The sequence below is a fragment of the Gavia stellata genome, chromosome 10, assembly GCF_030936135.1.
Source record: "Gavia stellata isolate bGavSte3 chromosome 10, bGavSte3.hap2, whole genome shotgun sequence".
Taxonomy (NCBI): Eukaryota; Metazoa; Chordata; class Aves; order Gaviiformes; family Gaviidae; genus Gavia; species Gavia stellata.
In genome coordinates this window covers 4511152-4529073 of record NC_082603.1, presented here as the reverse complement: position 1 = coordinate 4529073, position 17922 = coordinate 4511152, and the positions used below count along the sequence as shown (strand labels likewise).

At 40.7% G+C, this 17922-nt stretch overlaps 2 protein-coding genes across 4 annotated transcripts in view; both read right to left on the bottom strand.

Moving 5' to 3' along the window:
* Positions 1-17922, bottom strand: part of RABGAP1L (RAB GTPase activating protein 1 like) — a 261343-nt gene that overhangs the window by 164645 nt on the left and 78776 nt on the right. The window lies entirely within an intron of this gene.
* On the bottom strand, positions 8182-9267 carry GPR52 (G protein-coupled receptor 52). The gene has a single exon (XM_009816695.1). It carries the CDS (start codon positions 9265-9267, stop codon positions 8182-8184), a length of 1086 nt encoding a protein of 361 aa, XP_009814997.1.

The following is a 17922-nucleotide window of genomic DNA, read 5'->3' as shown; positions in this document are numbered from 1 at the left end:
TAACCAGAAGAAAGGAGCTGCAAATGCACAGGGATAACATGGAGAAAACGTCCAGCTGCACTTAAGCAATAACCCTCATATACTGCCATCAGAATTAAAGGAAATACAAAAGAGAGAGAAAGTATCTTCATACATCCCATCCAAAATACTGATTTACCACCAAAACAGTTTCTTTACTTAGCAACGTTTACAAATAAAATCAGTAGCAAGTAATATTTCAGTGCAACAGAAGAGGTTGGAAAACTTGTCATCTGTCAATGAGGCTTGTTGCCAAGACACCTGAAATCTAGTGAACAAGGTACAGCAACAGCTTCTTTTAGATACAATGAAATGCAGCCTAAATAGATTTAAGACAAGAAGCAGTCCCCTTCAAGGACATGATCTTTCTAATATTCTCATAAAGGTTTTTTACATGAGTCAAGTGAAGAACACATCTACGTAACAGCAAAACTGAATTTAAAATTCAAATTCAAATTTCAAATTGCTTTAAAAAAACCTGAAAGCCAGAGATCAAATAAAGCACAGCCAGCAAAGGAAAATAATTAATTGGTTGCGAAAGTAAGAAATCACAGAAAATATGGTCTCCAAAAGTCCTGAGTTGAAAAATCAAAAATCTTTGAAATAATTTAATTTTGATAGCATGCTGTTATGCTTATATTTATTAGATTACTTGCTTTTCTGTATGTCACCTTCATAAGCCAACATGAGATACCACCTGGACAATCTTAAGTAGCCAATATTACAGAGAATGTAGTTTTGGATAAAGGTCTTTCATTTATAGACTGTGTTTGCTGGTTTGGCTTTGGTAATTTTAGTAGACGCTTAGCACTTATCCAACTCTAGCCACAAAGTGGTCCCCAAAGCCCTTGAAATGAAGAAAAAGCTGCCACTGAAACCTTGCCATTATATGACTGTTTCCAACTCTTATGTATGTACAGTTGCATTAAAACTAATTATAAAAATTGTAGTGTCTGAAATCTACCCGATTATAATAAAATTATCTTATGAAGATCCTGGTCACCTATTGAGGGCATAGATGAAAAACAGACTAATCTGTTCTTGACCAAATAACGAGTCATTACTTGCAGATCTCTCTTTTTAATTACAGCAAGTTTCCATACCATTAAAACCACTAATAAACAAAGCTCTGCAAAAATCTTGTTGAGGCAGTTTAAGGCATTATTGCCTTCTGCTGTCTATGCCACTCTTTCTGTGGCAGATTAACTCCACGTAGTAGAAGTATAAGCAGAGGACAGACACATGCTTCAGCCATGCCAGCATTCTCTGCCGTACAGCCCTACCCACTGCCGAAAATGGGTTTGCGCTAAGCTGCCAGACTGACCTGAAACAACCAAGGGAAGAGGAGGCGAGGCGCAGGCACGTTTCATTCCGCTGCCGGCACGGTAACAATTCAAACCACCACGGGTTTAGTCAGTGAAAATGAATCAGAGGTTTAAATGGCACGTCGTACGGAGAGAGACCTGCGTGGATCGCAGCAGAAGCCAGGAGGGGTATACATATTCAAAGTGACACAAGTGTTTTGTATTTGATAATCATCATTTAAGCACAGATGTGAACATGGGGATAGAGTAACACAGGGGCATTAAGGTAAACTACCAAAATAAGTAAATAAAGGTCACCTGCTCTCCATGTTTGGCCCCCCCCAAAGCCACAACCTCATCTGGGCTCATCTGATGTAGTAATTGCATGCAACAGATGAGGAGCAGTCCATCTGAGGAACGGTCAGCTCTTCTGCCTCAATACACAGATCCTCTATTTGCTTCCCCACAATAAGACAGCGAATGAGAACCTGTATGCTATAATCACTTGATAAACACCAAAAACCTGTGGGTTCAGCAAGTGCCTTTCCCAGGTCGGAACGCATTTGCCTGATCATGGAAAATATTGTTTGTCCATTTACAATTCTAAATTTAGATGTCACACAAGAAGAACTTTTAAAGAATACATGCAGAAGCATAAACAACACTGGAGAGATCATACAAGGACTAGAAACCCTCACCTGGTACAGGTATTTGAAGACTTTCCTCCCTAAAGCGTATGAAATTCAAAGTAGTGCATGTTCCACAAGAACATACTTTGTTCTCTCCCAGGGATACTCTATTATACTTTCCCAAGCCACTATCCTTCATTTAAATACCTCATAAAATTGACTCCTTCCATGCTCAAAAGAATTTGTGCTTATTCAAATAACTTACAGAAGATAAAAAAAAAAAAGACAACAAGCATTATCTATTTCATTTAAAGAAAACAGAGAAACAAAAAGCAACGCTGTCAAGATGCAGAAATACCCTCGCATGATTAACACTGACATCTCCGAGCTTCCCCTTCTCAAAACCTTCGTGTTTTGTCACTTTTTCTAATACTGCCGATTGTAAAATTTAGATTGCGAGCTTTGAGGCAGGGATGAACATCGCATACAAAAAGTGGAACTCTTTTCCCCGGTAATCACTGCACTTAGAAAAGTTTCATTTTGATCCGAATCACCTTCTCTTTGTTCAAACCGAGTCACATGGTGATTAAAACGAAAAGCCTTCAGCATTGCTGTCACATCCTTCTCAAGAGGGTTAAGTTTGGCAGCAGTCGGCATAAGACTGTGATAAAATCACGAAGATCTCCAGGCATTTTTACTGCCCGAAATTGCTTTTCCTAGCCTCCCGTCAGCACAGCTGAAAGCACTAAGGTTTCCTTATATTCATCCTACCTTTCACAGTACTTGGACAAAGGAAAAGTCCAAAGAAATTATGGATGTAAAAGTGAGGTTTTGTTAGTATTTTCTCGAGGCCGCGCTGGGGCACGGAGCCATTAACAGCTTCTTCTCCATTCACATACTGTTCCTTTAGCACTTAAAGCTCACGGAGCTCAGATCGTATTTTCTGGAAGGATTTCCCTAATATCAGATGGAGAAAGGAGTCACTTTATTTAAGACTGACTAGAAAAATCTGTGAGTAGGAAGCTACCCCTAAATATCCTTCTGTATCACTTTCACCCCACTAATCTACAATAATGACGTAGTCTTTTGTTAAGAATTAAAAATGCTTAATGACTGCAGAGATCTATGTATAAATTTAGTATATAGTAAAAAAAAAATAAGCATGTCTATATTAAAGAGGGAAAAAACCCACATATTTTACTTGAACTTTGTATTTGGTTTAGCAAAAATCATGTAATCTTTGGAAAATACTATCTTTAAGCAATGTTGCAGGCAATACTGCAAGTGACAGGAAAACACTACCTCACTGATGCTTCCTTTTCTGGAAAGGCCTAAAAAAATTAATCGGCATCTAGTTAACAAAATAACGTTTGGTTCTGCCATTCAAATGGCATATATAAAATATTTTAATCAAAAAACCCCAACAAAATAAGTCCAATTCAGTTCTTTAGTAGAATGATGCACCACTCCATCCATAAAACAGCCTGAAGAGAGACCGAGGTAACGGGGCAGGGGGGATGAAGCCAAAGGCCTAAACTTATCCTTTTGGTGGCAGTGACAATAAAACTGAAAGATCTGCAAATTAGCTGATCCTGGAGGACGGCTGGGGAGGCCACCGCCACCTTCACTGACATTCTTCCGCCACAGCAATGCTGGCCTCGCGAACCTCCGGCACTTCTCCGTGGCAAAGTCAGCTCCAGGACCATCGTGTTGCTAGGCACGCTGCAACGGAGGCGGAGATCTCGTAAAGGGATAGTCCCACCACGAGCGGCGGCTTGGATTTAGAGATACAGATCCTCAGCATTCAAGTAGCAGCATTAAAAAAAAAAAAACCCCATATATTTACATTTTTGGCTACAACTGTAATATGAAAAGATAAAATAGTTTCATGTTGAGAACCAGCTGTGAAACACTGTAAGGTCTGATGCATTTCCCATCAACTCGATATCCTGTTGCAACAACTATGTTTTTTTCTTTTATAGTTAAACTTAATTCTTCATATGCAAGATGAAATAGCTAATGAAATAACTCATCATTATATTGGTATATTTTTCTCAATAGCCAATTTCTAATATTGACCAGTAAGTTATTTTACCCAAAACAGGACATTTTACTAGTTTTGCTGAGTGTAAAAACTAAGTGTGCTTAGGGATAGTTAGTATATAATGATTTAGATATAATTTATATAATCATATATATAATTTATTATTATAACCTAGCATGATACCTCACGCTTTACCAAGTACAATTACAAAGTGCATTCTTAAGCAGAAATGGGGCGGGGGAATCTGACTATAAGACAGTAAGTAAACTTTTAAAAGACAGCATCGTGTTTTTCATTACTACAGTTTTCCTTCCCTTTAAAGAATAGTATTTTAAGGAGAAATTCCCTTAGCCATTCCAGAAAATAAGGAAGCACACAGATTTTGGTGAAGAAAAAATTACTTTTCCGGTAGCGCTTTTGCTGCCATTACACAATTTTTTTTGCCTTTTCCTTAGGATGAAGACATGAGATTCCAAAAATGGTAACGCAGTCAACATTGATATAGCCTCTGTTACGCTACAAGCATAAGTATTCAAGAGAAATGTAACAGCACAACGTAAGCTACCAGCACAAAGGAGGGTTTGGTTTTTTGAGATAGATATACATATATATTTGTTTTGCTTACCTATTAGGCATATCTCTTCAGTTTAACCTTTTTATTTACTATTTTACATATAGTTTTCTACTCATGGCTACTTTTTTTTTTTAAAGAACCTGAAGTTTTAGCGACTCCTCAATGTATCTGTATATGGAGAGACTTTATTATTACCTATATTACCAACAATGCTTTTATCCTATTGATTTCTTTGGTTAGTGTCTGGTCACCTATTTACCAGGTATTTCATAAATCATGAAGATCTTTAGGCACATGAAAGTGGGATGTGTACTCCAAATGCCAGCTTTAAGAGTCTCGTTCTTTAATCAGATTTTCATACAAGAACATGAGACTTTACATAATGACAGAATGAAAATCAAAAGTGACAGATAGGGTGACTGCAATTTTTATTGGACTTTTTTCATCCATCAAAACATCCAGCCTTATAAATTTGGAAGAGAATTTAGCACCAGCTGGAAGCCTCAGACAGCATTAGTAAAACAATAACAAACCTCCCTCGTATAAAATTTGAAACCATGAGTTTAGCAAACACTTTCAAAAAATGAAACACACTTACTAAATTTAAAAATTCATGTGACTGACCGCCAGGTCAAATCCTGCCATCTTGCAAACAGCAAGAAGAAACGCAGTATTTAACTCTGCTGAGGATGTTTAATTTGACAGGTTCCAGGAGAGCTGGTTTTACAGAGAACAGGCTGAAGTGTGCCTTTACAGCAACTGAAATTCAGGGTCCAGATAAGCCAATTAGCGTCCTCGCTCCAACAACGTTAAGCCAGTGTTTAAGAAACAAACCCCCAAAAAAGGGTGAAGAACCTAGGAACCTACGATTTGTCTGCAGGGTACTGGATTTCTACTTACTATATGCTCTCCCTCCAACGACAGCCGGAGGAAAAAGGAAATCTTCAGTCCCACCTAACAACTCCAGAAGCTCAACACGATGGTAGAGAGAAAAGTATTGCTAACTCTGCCCTTTAGGGCAAGAAGCCGGTGGGCTGGCGAGTAAACTCTGTGCTGCAGCCTCTGAAGCGAAGCGCTCTTTCTGACCTACCGTTTGCAGGCAATAAAGCTTCAAGTTGCTGTACACCAACTCCATTTGCTGAGGTTATACAAATGGGGTTCAACTAAGGCACTACCGATACAAACGAGTTAGCTTGTGTATTTCTACGTATTTGTAGTTACAGTACTTTGCTAACAATGCATCTACTGCCTCCAGGCTGTGTTTAATAACAGATTAGTTCAACTTCAAGCATTTTCTGGAACTCTTCTTGAATTTCAGGAGGTCCCGTAGAAACTTGTTACCAGGAATGCCAACAAAACCCAGCAGCGGTAGGTAAGCAGCCAGCTCTGGAACACAGATATAGGACCACCTTACTGGTATGAAACCAGCCGTGTGAGTTGTGAGAAATGAGATATTTCATTGTTCCTTGTCTAAGTCTTGCATGAGGACCTACTAAGAAGGAAACAACGACAAAATAATGACAAAACAAAAGGAATCCAAGTCGTGTTTGTAAGAAGAGACAGGGTTACACGACCTTATAGAGCAGCAGTCAGCCAAAAAGAGCCTTCCAAAATAAACAGCAACTTTTCAAAAGAAGGTAGCAGACGCAGTCCTGTAGACATGGAGCATTGCGAGAGATGCGCAAAGAATACTACCCATTTTTCCATAATATCTATCAGGGCTAATTGTCAGCAACAGCTCAGCTTAGCTAGAGGAACGTTTCAAGTCATATTTCAATCTGCTTTAAAGATTGTACAATGCTAGAAACCGGTATATAAACATTTAAGACGGTAAGTAAGCAGCTTTGAGGTTTGTATTTTAAATCGTTCACTCGCGTCCTAACCCAAAAGAACTTTCACAGAGAACAGAGCGTAACATCAGGGAACTAACACCAAGGCTGATTTTGATATACATAATACTGCTTTATTCCATCGTTTCAACTTTCTTACAGCTTTAAAAAACGTACAGGGGTTCAGAACCACCTCAACAGAAGGAATAATACATAATTAAGGGAGATCTAAAGTCAAACCACAATTGTGCAAGCGTGGTTAGCTTCCATTACAAAAATTAATAGGCACGATCTTTACATATGCGTTTTGGTGAAAGAAGGAATAATAGTGCAGAGTTAAAAGGCACCAATAATCAATAATTGGGCCTTTTTTAAAAGCCAATAACCATCTAAGAAAATTACATTTGGTTCAAAATAATAATTTAAATACGTTATTGACTGGCATGCATCTGAACCCCTGGAAATTTATTACACAAACCTAATGTGCGCCCTTGCAAAATAAAAAAGATTTCATCAGTGGACCTGAAAATCAGTTCAGTACGAAAGGAAATACTGAAGCTCTTTGCCTGCATTTAATACTAAACCGTCTTGTTCACCTCCTCCAAGAACACTTGTCTAACGAACAGCTACTCAACAACTGCACAGAAGTATTTCTCTTAAAGCAAGTGCAATTTTTTAATCCTGTAGCATTGACCTATTCCATGTGCTATGAAAACATTAGGCACAGACCACAATTTACGTTTTCTCTAAAAAAAGTACAGCATGTGCAAGCTAGGTTCACACAACGGATTGACAGCTACAACAGTAAGCTATTCAGACTTCCCAAAGAAAAGAGTTAGTTAGTTTTAATTTTCTAAGCAGTGATGCACACTGCTGTGTGCGATTATCATATCTGCATTAGGATTATCTGTGTAGCCAATAAAGGAAAAGCTTTAGTACACCCTAAAGGACACTACATCGATACCGTGTGCTAATTTAAACAGGATCAAGAGAATGAAAGATTGAAGAAGTCATTGTACACGGGCAGCTGCAGTCACTCAGCCAGCCAGAAAGGGCTATTGCTTTCTGCAGGAAAAATGATTTGAAACTCAGTTTACCTTGTAGGTGCCCTCAAACTAAATCACTTGGGCGTGATGGGATCTAGGGATGCACAGTATGGAAAAAAAGGGGGAAATGAGAGGGAGAGCTTCTGTGAGAGCTGTACCAATATGTGCCATTTTATCCAAAAGCGTCATGCCCAGTGTAGGTTTTATGTGTCGCGGATTGTTTGTACAACTGAAAATTGTACAAGATGTGAGCAGAGATAGAGCTGATTATTCATCTGCAGTATCTACTATAGTCCTCAGGTATATAATTTACGGATAGCCACTTACTGTGTTGTTGATTGTTTCCTCTTAAATATATTTAAATTCAGAAGGCTACAGTATATTCTGACACAAAGATAGTAAGACAACTTTTCTACAAGGGGGAAAATATAAGGTAGTAACTAACTTATTTTATGAGGAACCTCCTCTGATGTGGTAGTTATTTCATGCCCTTTGGAAGATTTTTAGTCCTGACTTTCTTCATCGTGTCTGTCGAATTGCTCTCCTCACAATTTCACAAGAGCTATATTCAAGTTCAGCGACCCATCTTACAGCAGCCTTTTCCTTTTCCGCAATCACTTTTAAACTCACTCTAACATCATAGCAAACTATTCAAGTAAACATTTCTCTCCTGGCAAGTTTCCAGATACAGCAAACACTATCAAAACTCCACGTTTGATTACATGCGCCAGTTGTCTTTAAATGGAGCAGGAATTAGCCCGTTTTCTCGGTTTAGGGTCCCGAACATCCCTGTCTTTTAAACACATACAAGATGAACATATCGTCTCTGACAGCCTCCGCAGTCCCAGCCTGAAAACGCTGTTGGAGAGGCTATAGATCACACAGTTGCAGAAACTATTGCTTATAGCAAGCCATGTCGTTAAGAAGGAAAGTGCTGGGTTTTCCAACACCCTAGAGCTCTCCAGCAGAAAGTATATGATATAGGGGAGCCACAGCACGTAGAACACACTGGTTATCCGAAACAAAACCATGGCATAGCGGCGATCGGGGCTGTGCCCAGTCTCCCCAGCGGCATCCACTTCGTGGCTAGGAAATCGAGCTCTCCGATCATTTATCTCTTTGGTGTGCTGCCGGCAAATTTTAAAGATGTGGAAGTACGTGAAACATATGACAAAGGCAGCAGGAGCGTATAGTAAGCACACGATAAAGCCAGTAAAATAGGCATTCGTTAGCCAGGAGGTAGCACACCATTCAAAAATATCTCCATGGTAACCAGGTTTTCCCCAACCAAAAAAGGAAGGCAAGAAGATCAGACAAGAGTATATCCAGATCAAAATGATGCAGATTCTCAAGCGACAAGGTGTGACCAGTTGGTTATAGGAGAGAGGCTTTGTTATAGCGAGATAGCGATCCACACTGATGCAAGCAAGACATGCCATAGATACGCTTTTTAGCACAGAGATGATATATCCGAAAACTTGACAAGTCAGGGACTCGTGGACACCTGTCGAGTAGTGGAGCAGTGACAAAGTAGGAACCAAGCAGCTAACTCCAACAAAAAGATCAGCATAGGCCATGGTCTGAATAAAATAGCTGGTGGTATAATGATGCAGAAGTGGAGCACAGTGAAAAACAAATATCACAGTTAAGTTACCCGCAATAATTAAAAACGTTAGCAAGACAATAACAACTGTCTCAAGGATACAGATGTCAACTGCATTGTAGTGACCAAATCCAAGAGGGCAGGAGAGATGCTCAGATACGTTCATAACACTACTGCTCATATTCAGAGTCCTCCATTCAATCCATCGGGACTGGTTCATGTTTAGTGACTGGGGAACACTGCAATCTGAGCCTTAGCGAGCAGATGACCTGCTTAACAGCAGCTAAACTCTGCTTCAGCGTCTCACGATCTCTCTTTGTAGACACTGCCAGTGCTTACATTTGAGAGGATTACAGTCCCATAGCTGTTGATGCCTCCTCAGCATCAGTGCATCACCTCTGGCACACCTTAGCTTTAAGGAAAGAAAGAAGAAAGAAAGAAAGAAAAGAAAAAGAAAAAAAAAAGCCAGAAAGAGAAAGGCCACTGATCAGCTCCTCCAGTGCTCTTGACCAATCTTTAGCAAACACAAGGCACTTCTAAAACAAACAGGTACTGCGAAATACAGAAATAAAAACTGACAAAAAAAGAGACACATTCATTTCCCAGGGTTTGGGGGGGGGGTGTGGGGTGTGGTTAATCTCTGACCGCTTATTTTCCTGAGAAAGTCATTTACTTTGGAATACAATGGGGTGAGGGGGAAGAAAGGAAGGAGGAACCTCAGTACAGCTCAGGTCTCCTGGACCAGCAGTTACTGGAGATAATCTTTTTAACGTCTCAATTTAAATCACAGACTGACTGGAGAGTAAAGGAGAAAGTTCATCATCTAATGCTGTCTTTTCTGGCTCCATTCAGGAGACGGTACTCCATCTTATCCATGCTATTCATTGGAAAGGTAAGGAAAACATTTTTATCAAGGTTAATTCCAATAGACTCACCACTGTTTGGGTATGAATAATGAATTTTATTTGGAGGGAGTCAGGTGGGGGACAAGGCAGATTTGTCCTCTGACTCCCAAGAAAGAAAACATACATCTCACATACAATGAGGAAGATCGTGTCTATTCATTTAAAAATGAAAATAATTTATGAATAGAATTTGGAGACTTATGTCAATAGTCACAATTCCTTCAAACAGTTCTAGTCCATTACAATTATTTATGCCAGAAGCATAATTCAAGGTCCCCACAGACAAAATAAATCCTCTTGAATTTAATTTCAGCAATGGTAATTTAAAATAATCATCTTTGGAAACTCTGCCGTATCTGCTACGGTGGATCAGTACCCAGGAGTTCATAGGTATATCCATGATATTGCTCACCTCTGTAGCTACACCTGAATCATTTCACAAACCCCCACACAACGAGAACAGAAACTTCCATCTGCATTCTGCTGTGAAGCTAATGAAATGCTGATTTGACTAGAAAAGCTGCCATTGTTTACTACTCCATTACTCTGTTAGTCAGCTTCATCTTCTACGTAGTTTTAGGGCTTCTATATTTATTAGACGATCAGCACAATAAAGAGTTGCTCTAAAAAAAATGCTCTTCTAATTGCAGGACATTACCTTGTTCATTTTATTCGCAGTTACGGAGAAAGCAAAACGTTAAAAGAAAGCATCTTCTGGGTTCAGTGTTAAGTAAATGCTTGATTAGTTCAGGAATCATTAGGTAGGTAATTAATTGTATACAATCTTGCTTTTTTAAAGGCCCCTAAAATGTTAAATCCATCTTTAATCCTAGAGTTCCTGAGACTAGAAGACCGGCAGTGAGAATTAATGAATCCACATAAAATGATCTCCAAGGTCATTCAGATATTACGCTGGCATTTGCTTTAAGTCTCTTTAAAAGTACCAGAATCTCTCTGATGTTTTTGATAGTCCTTGCTGTGTCTTCAGGAGGAATTTCAGATACTAGAAAAGAAGAAATTTCGGTTCTGTTGCAGCAGTTTGCGAGAAAGCATTCTTTTTGGAGTTAATTTCCTGTCGTGCATCGCCACGCTGTGCAGAGAGTCCTTTTGATTTTATAACATCCCAGAATATTTCCGGCTATTCATTCCCTTCATCTATAAGCAACAGAGCACGAAGAGATTTACTACTTTCTCTAAATCTTTGTTAAAGCAACGTAGCAATCTTGCTCACCTACACGCATCCTTACCAGCCCCTAGGACGAACCGCTTGGCAGGGGAGTCCCAGTTACTGTGGTGCGGCTAGAGCTTCTGGCGCTGTTTCTCTCCTTCCCCCTTGGAATTATCGCTTGCACCTGAGTCCGCTCCTCCTCCTCCTCCTCCTCCTCCTCCTCCTCCTCCTCCTCCTCCCCCCCCCCCCCCCCCCCCCGGCCGATGCAGACGAGCCGGCCGCTGGAGAGGTGACTGGCTGCCCCGGCCCCCCCCGGCGCGCAGCCAATGGCCGCGCCGCGCCGCTGTCACTAGGTAACGGCTGCCGGGCCGGGGGCGCCCCCCGCAGCGCGGCGGGGGAACGCAACGCAACGCCACGCAACGCAACGCCACGCCACGCCAACGGCGGTGGGGGCACCGCCGCGCCCGGCCCCGCTGTAGTGCCCGGCGGCGAGGAGGGGGTGCTCCCCCCGCAGCCGCCCCGCGGGAGGTCGCTTCAGAGGGAAGGGGCGAGGGGGTGCGGCTGGGTGCGAGTTTGAAAGTGGTGCGACCCACTCCCTCAGGCCGCCGAACTCCGCTCAGGGCGGGCAGAGCGCAGCGAATGCCCCAGAATTAAACAACGGGTGAAGTCCACGGGATATACACCCAAAAAAAACCCCAAAACCAATCGAACAGTTAAATCAGGTCCGCCCAAGTGACTGTAGCTGTGGAGGTTATTTCCGAAACCGCCGTCACGACCTCACGAAAAATGTTGGGAGTTATTCTCGAGAGTGCAAAGTTCATATGCATCTCTTATTTTACGAAACGAAACATTTACAGACAATGTATATTTGCCATGGTTCGACACAAATTTTGTCCTTCTTAAAAGACAACATTACAGTCCCCTAAAAATTAATTATTTCCACACTTCAGGCAGATTTATTTTAAACTCATCTGCAACCAGTTTCAATACTGTACCAGTCCGTAATTGCTCCAACTGACAGCGAACATCCGTTTCAATACAAATACTTGTGAGTAACACGTTATTTTTCAAAGCACGGACTTTTTAACCCGATTAACTGCTCTCTCTCTTCACGCATATGGATGCTGTTATTCCCTGAGTAAGGACTCAGGGCTTTTCTTTGCTTCATGCTTCCTAAAAATAAGACCAGGAACAGAAGTACAATCATCAAAGTTATCTTACATAGGCACTCCATACGACCCTTAGACACAGAGAGAAACGGCAAATTTAGATACCAAAACACCAACCCCGAACAGTATTTTGGGCTATAGGTCAGGAAAAATACGTGTGTCAAGAATGGCATCGGAGGCTTGAACAAACGAAGTCATTAGAAACTACAGTGATTTGAAGTCTTCTAGTTCCAAGGCAAACCACAGGCAAAATTTTAATAAGCTGCTCCTGGGTTAACATCTTGTATTTCGAGTATAGCCCGGAGCAAATATTCAAGGCTGAATGACAAGTCTGTAGAAATGGGAAACAGCATAAAATGCAGCAGTGTGAGAATGGTTTGCAGTAACGGAAAAACTTGGAATTATCACACGCCATCGAAGGATTTAAGAAAAAATTAAAATCACTCCGATACCTCAGAACTGTAAATGGCTGCGACAACAGATTTAATGCCTAAATTTAGTCCCTGAGTACAGCTTCAAGCCATAGCTATCCATACCAGGGGCGGAACAATAGGAAGCAATTTTTATTCCTCCTCTTCCCACTCCTCCTATGGGGGAGGAGGAGGAGAACAAACAACGGTGTGCACAGGCATGGCAGCAACCAGTACTTCTCCCTCCCCTCCCTGGGCTGGTTCGTGGTGGGCACCAGAGAAACAAAGGGCCAAAACATCTTAAAATGGCTGTTAGAAAGTCTCAGAGACACGAGGGCACGTTAGACAAGCAAAGGTAAAGCCTAAAATTAAGCTGACCGCAGAAAATACATGCTCAGTGCATTCTGCTCGATGCGGATTTGAATATCGGCATCTACTAAAGGTTCCAAATGTTAGGGCGACCACGGAGTCGCCTTGCTCACAGGTCAGATCCAGCTGCTGTACAGAAACGCGCTGCCTATTACTCTGTGCGCAGAGTACCGAACTCTGACAACAAGCACTCACGTCAGCCAAATATTTCAGGTCTTGTACAAGAAATCCGGATACTGCTAAGCAGGTAAGGGGAACAGAAAAATCAATGGCAACCTCTGCTGGTTGGTTTTCAATGCAGGTAAAACGCTTCCCCTTGATGAATTATAATTAAAGGGACAAAGTGATTCGAAAGGAAGGAGGTTTGATTTCTTTCTTTGCGGAAATGCGAGCGGGCTTCCTTCACTACCAAAAAAAAAAAGCCGCGCTGCAAGCTGCCAGTGGCTTTATCACCTCAGCTACTCCCGGAGCCCAGCTCCCGCCGGCATTTGCTAAGAAGCAGCAGTGCAAACTGCAACAGACTGACTGCACTAACTTGTACTGTATTTTACGTGTATCTGGAGGCAAGTGAAAATTAAAGCAGAAATCAGCTAGTCCTGACGAAACTATGCAATTACTGACAGAATTTTACAAGATGTGGCAATACTGGAATGTTGTATCAAGAGGCAGCACATCAAAAAGCTATATGGAAAAAGTTTTCTATCTGCAGATTAGAGACACATTAGGGACCCCGGCACAATTTTAAACAAAATGTGCTCCAGGATTTTTTTTTATTGGTATGTAAAGAAAAGGAAGTGAGAAAGAGAAAACAGTTACGTTGGAAGAATTTAACAGCCGTCACCAAGGCAATATTTTACACGGTGCGTAAATTCCATAGCTGGTTATGTCCCGCAGAAGGACTAAGGACTCTTCTTCAAGCCAAATAGGAGGAGCAATGCCACGCCTTCTTTATGAATTACATCAGCTAGAAACAACAGAAAGTTACCATCCAAAACAGAAGACTCACACCATCTGATCCTGCTGAAAACAGAGGAGATGTGGTAGGAGCTCGAGCTCTGTGTATGAAAGGAAAGCCTGTGAAAGCAGTGGTGACGTGTGTGACCCTGTAGAGAAGTGAGATAAAGCTTCTCAGACAGAAAAAGTCCATGCAGAGCTAGATCTAGAAGCTCCAGGCAAGGAAAGAATCTATTACTCATTTCTTCTATTCAGAAAGGAATAGGAATATTTGTTCTCTAAGTCTTTTTTCGTAAGACAACAAAACTGATAGAAGCAATTCCTGCAATGCACAAAGCAGCACCGCAGTCGCACCACTCATTTCTAGTTTGAAGTCTTTCAGGACTCTCTTTGTTCAAATATTGGATGGTCAGCTGGATTAAATGGACAACAATAACTTCCGTAAAATCTTTGAAAAAGACATTGATTAGTGCAGGGAGATGCAGCTCAGAGTGTGGAATGAGGAACATAATAGTTATTTACTTAGATGCAGACCTGAATGACAATGTTGATATACATACCAGCTCCTTATCTTCTTTTCTTCCGCCCAACTCCTTTTTTCTTTTCTTTTTTTTTTTTTTTGTTTTCTTTTTTAAGTATTACTTTCTTTTATCAACTTTCTCCTTAGCCTATAGAACAAAGGTGTTTCTTCAGTTTACTTTATTTTTATCTTAACTACCTCTGGCATTTACTCGTCCACCACATCCTACAGACACCCTAGTTTTGTTTTTAATGCCTCCAGAAAAATTCTGTTCTATAAAGCTTGCAGCTTGTAGTGCAGCTTGAAGAGGGAAAGGAGGAAGAACAATGAGTAGTTAAAAATGTCGTGTGTGTGTGTGTGTGTGTGTACGTGGTTGGTTTTTTTACATCAGGCTAGTGTTTGAAGTTGCACTCTGAAGCCATATTGGTGCTGTATTTAAGGCAGAAATCAGTTTTATTTATTGTTTGGGATATAAAGCATCTTCCCAAAATCCACCCACTATGGCTGTCTATTTAAAAAACTGCCATGAAGAGCTCTAGCTTACACAGAATACACAGGAATTTTCAGCTGAGTACAGGCTTACGATATGAGATATAAGACGTATACGTATATATGTATAAACCCACTATTTTTTCTCAAAATAATCTTAGACTTCTTAAACACTTCATGCTGGAAGGCACCTCTGGGTATTATCTGGTCCAACATCCTGCTCAAAGCGGGGCCAACTTCAAAGCTGGGTTCAACACCAAATTTAGGCCAGGTTGCTCCGGGTCCTACATCCAGCTGACTTGTGAACATCTCCAAGGATGGAGTTTTCACAGCTTGCCTGGGCCCCTCTTCCAACGTTTGACCACTCTCACTGTGACTCCCGGTACCTGCTCAGAATTTTTCTTGTTGCACTTTGTCCTCATCATCACTGAGACTAAATACACTTGGGCCAGTGGTAAAAACCCCAAAGTGTTAGTTCTCAAGGAAACTACAGTATCTTGTAGAAACTTTAAACCCATGTAATATTTCTCCACCTGGTAGCCTCATTTATCAGTTTTGCTATCACAGCTCAGTTTCCTTTCCTCCGCCCTCCCGCCTCATGATCATAAAGAATGCTATAAATCACTGCTATCGATGCTATGGCCCACATACTCCAGCGACTGCAAAAAAGATCAAGTGATACGAGTTAGACAGCTACATTTTTGAAATGCAGAGGCTCTTGTGGAGCACTTACCTCACTGTTACAGGAAAAAAATATCCCCAAAGCCTACATAAGCCTTTTCCGCATTAGAGGCAAAACTGAATTTGATGGCAGCAACAGAGTAGGCTCTATAAGGTGGGGAAAAAGGAAGGGGCCAGTATAATTTGGAATGGAGCAGGGGGGGAGTTCAGGTAAGAGGCTGGAAGGGGACAGTGGCTTTCTAAAAGGTCAAGGTATGTGAGGGATGTGGAAGGGAGCTCATGATCCCTTTTCCTTCCAGGCTCTGTTTCAGCCTGTTCCTCTGCTGGACTCACAGCCCCAGTCCTTTTCCAACACTGTTTCTAATGAGGCAAATATTAGCTAGTATCATATAAATGTTAGGTAATTAGCATGCTGTGATGCAGCACAAAAAATTGGCAAAAAATACATTTTTTTCTGTGTTGTGGTGGATCAGTAGAGAAAGATGGGCATTCACGCTTGCAAGTTTATTGTGCAGTCCTTGCATACTGTTATTTAACAATTACATCGACACTGCTAAAGTTTGAAACTTTTACATTAACTACTAACATTATTCATGTATTTAACAAGTATTAAGCAAGTTTTCGGTGGCAATTGCTACAATCTCCTTTTAAAGATTACTACTGTGATCTCATGGATTAGATGGTTACTTTTCCGAGTTTTGTATTAAAGAACATTTTTCTGCACGAGGAGCTTCCCTCAAGATTATATTGATGCTCCTATGACAAACGGCATTCACTTTCCAAGCTCAATTCAGAGCAACAAATCCCACCAAATTTCTGTGCCTCAAATCAATAGGAAGAAAACACCCTGCAATAAACTATCTATCAAGAACTGAATTTACTTCAGGGAAATGCTGTGAAGTCTAATGAATGGTGATAATTAGCATTTTTCAGGAATTAAACATAGCATTTGCTTTAAACAAACAGCACTTAAACTACATAAGGATGCTATTTACTGACTGACCACATATGGCAAGAAAAGCTCCAAAATAAAATGGACAATGGAAAAACAACAAAATGTCTTCAGATGATATGAAAAGCAAAAAATCAGGCATGGGCCCTCAGGCAGTTTCATGTCTCTGCCCTTAAACTAGTAGTAGTTTTAAGGAAAAAAAAGTATACTGGCAAAAGAATACAGGCTTACTACCTACCCCTGCTCCAGACATCCCGATGGAGGGCCCTGTTATTTGCACTGCTTTTCCTTGCATGACTAATGTTTAGTCAGTGGTTTGTGAAAGCATACTGACAGCCTCAAAGAGCGTGCATTTCGTTCAGAATTGCCCCTCTGCTTTTAAAGTACTGTAACATACCCATGTCCCATCCGTGCAGCTGTCCAAATATAAAAACACAGCCTCTATGCATGGAAGTACACTAGAGTGAAGGGAAATGACCTAGCTATTAATTACGCTGCTTTCAAGAGACAAGTGAAATTTTCACCTGTTAAATCACAGGACAAAAGACAGCAATTAAGAGAACTGTAAATGAAGAAATACTGAAACGTAGAACAGTCTGAACAGCACAGGTAGTATTACTCATTCTTTTCCAGTGGGAATCATTTCTCATATTTTAAAATAATACTTAAAAGATTATTTTAATACTGTGTTCATTTAAACATTTTAAAGGCATGTTTTGACACAGTTGTGTTTCTACCAATACTTTTGTCTGTGCCAAGCCAGGAATCACGTTCCATAGATATTGGTGTTCTAAAAGCACATCACAACTGGGCACCAAGAAAGTCTATGTTCAAGAGGATTCCCGCTGACTTGGCAGAAGCATAAGCTCAATCAGTATTAGTAGTAATTCCATTGCAGCAGAGCTAGAATAACAGATTTTAAGGCTACTAAAAAAAAAAAATCCCAAACACTATGATCATCTACTTTGATTTTTCATATACTGCAAGCCAGAGTTCTCTTAAACTACAGCATGACCTTTTAAAAGGCAAGAAATTTTGATTTATTGAGTTCAAATGATGAATAATGTATTGTAGCCTTGATTAGGAAGCCCAGTTCTAAGGCCTGTGCAAAAACAACTACTAAGATACGAACACAAGGATCAAAACCATATACATCTGTCAGTCTTTCAAAATCACAAGCTGGGATGCACCAACGAATAAAGTTGAAGTACACGCAAGTGTGACTTTCATTCCTCCTTGCCTTTTAAAAACAAAGAAA

Bases quoted from the DNA above. Each gene is read 5' to 3' on its own strand.
- GPR52 (XM_009816695.1), bottom strand. From the start codon at position 9,267: ATGAACCAGTCCCGATGGATTGAATGGAGGACTCTGAATATGAGCAGT.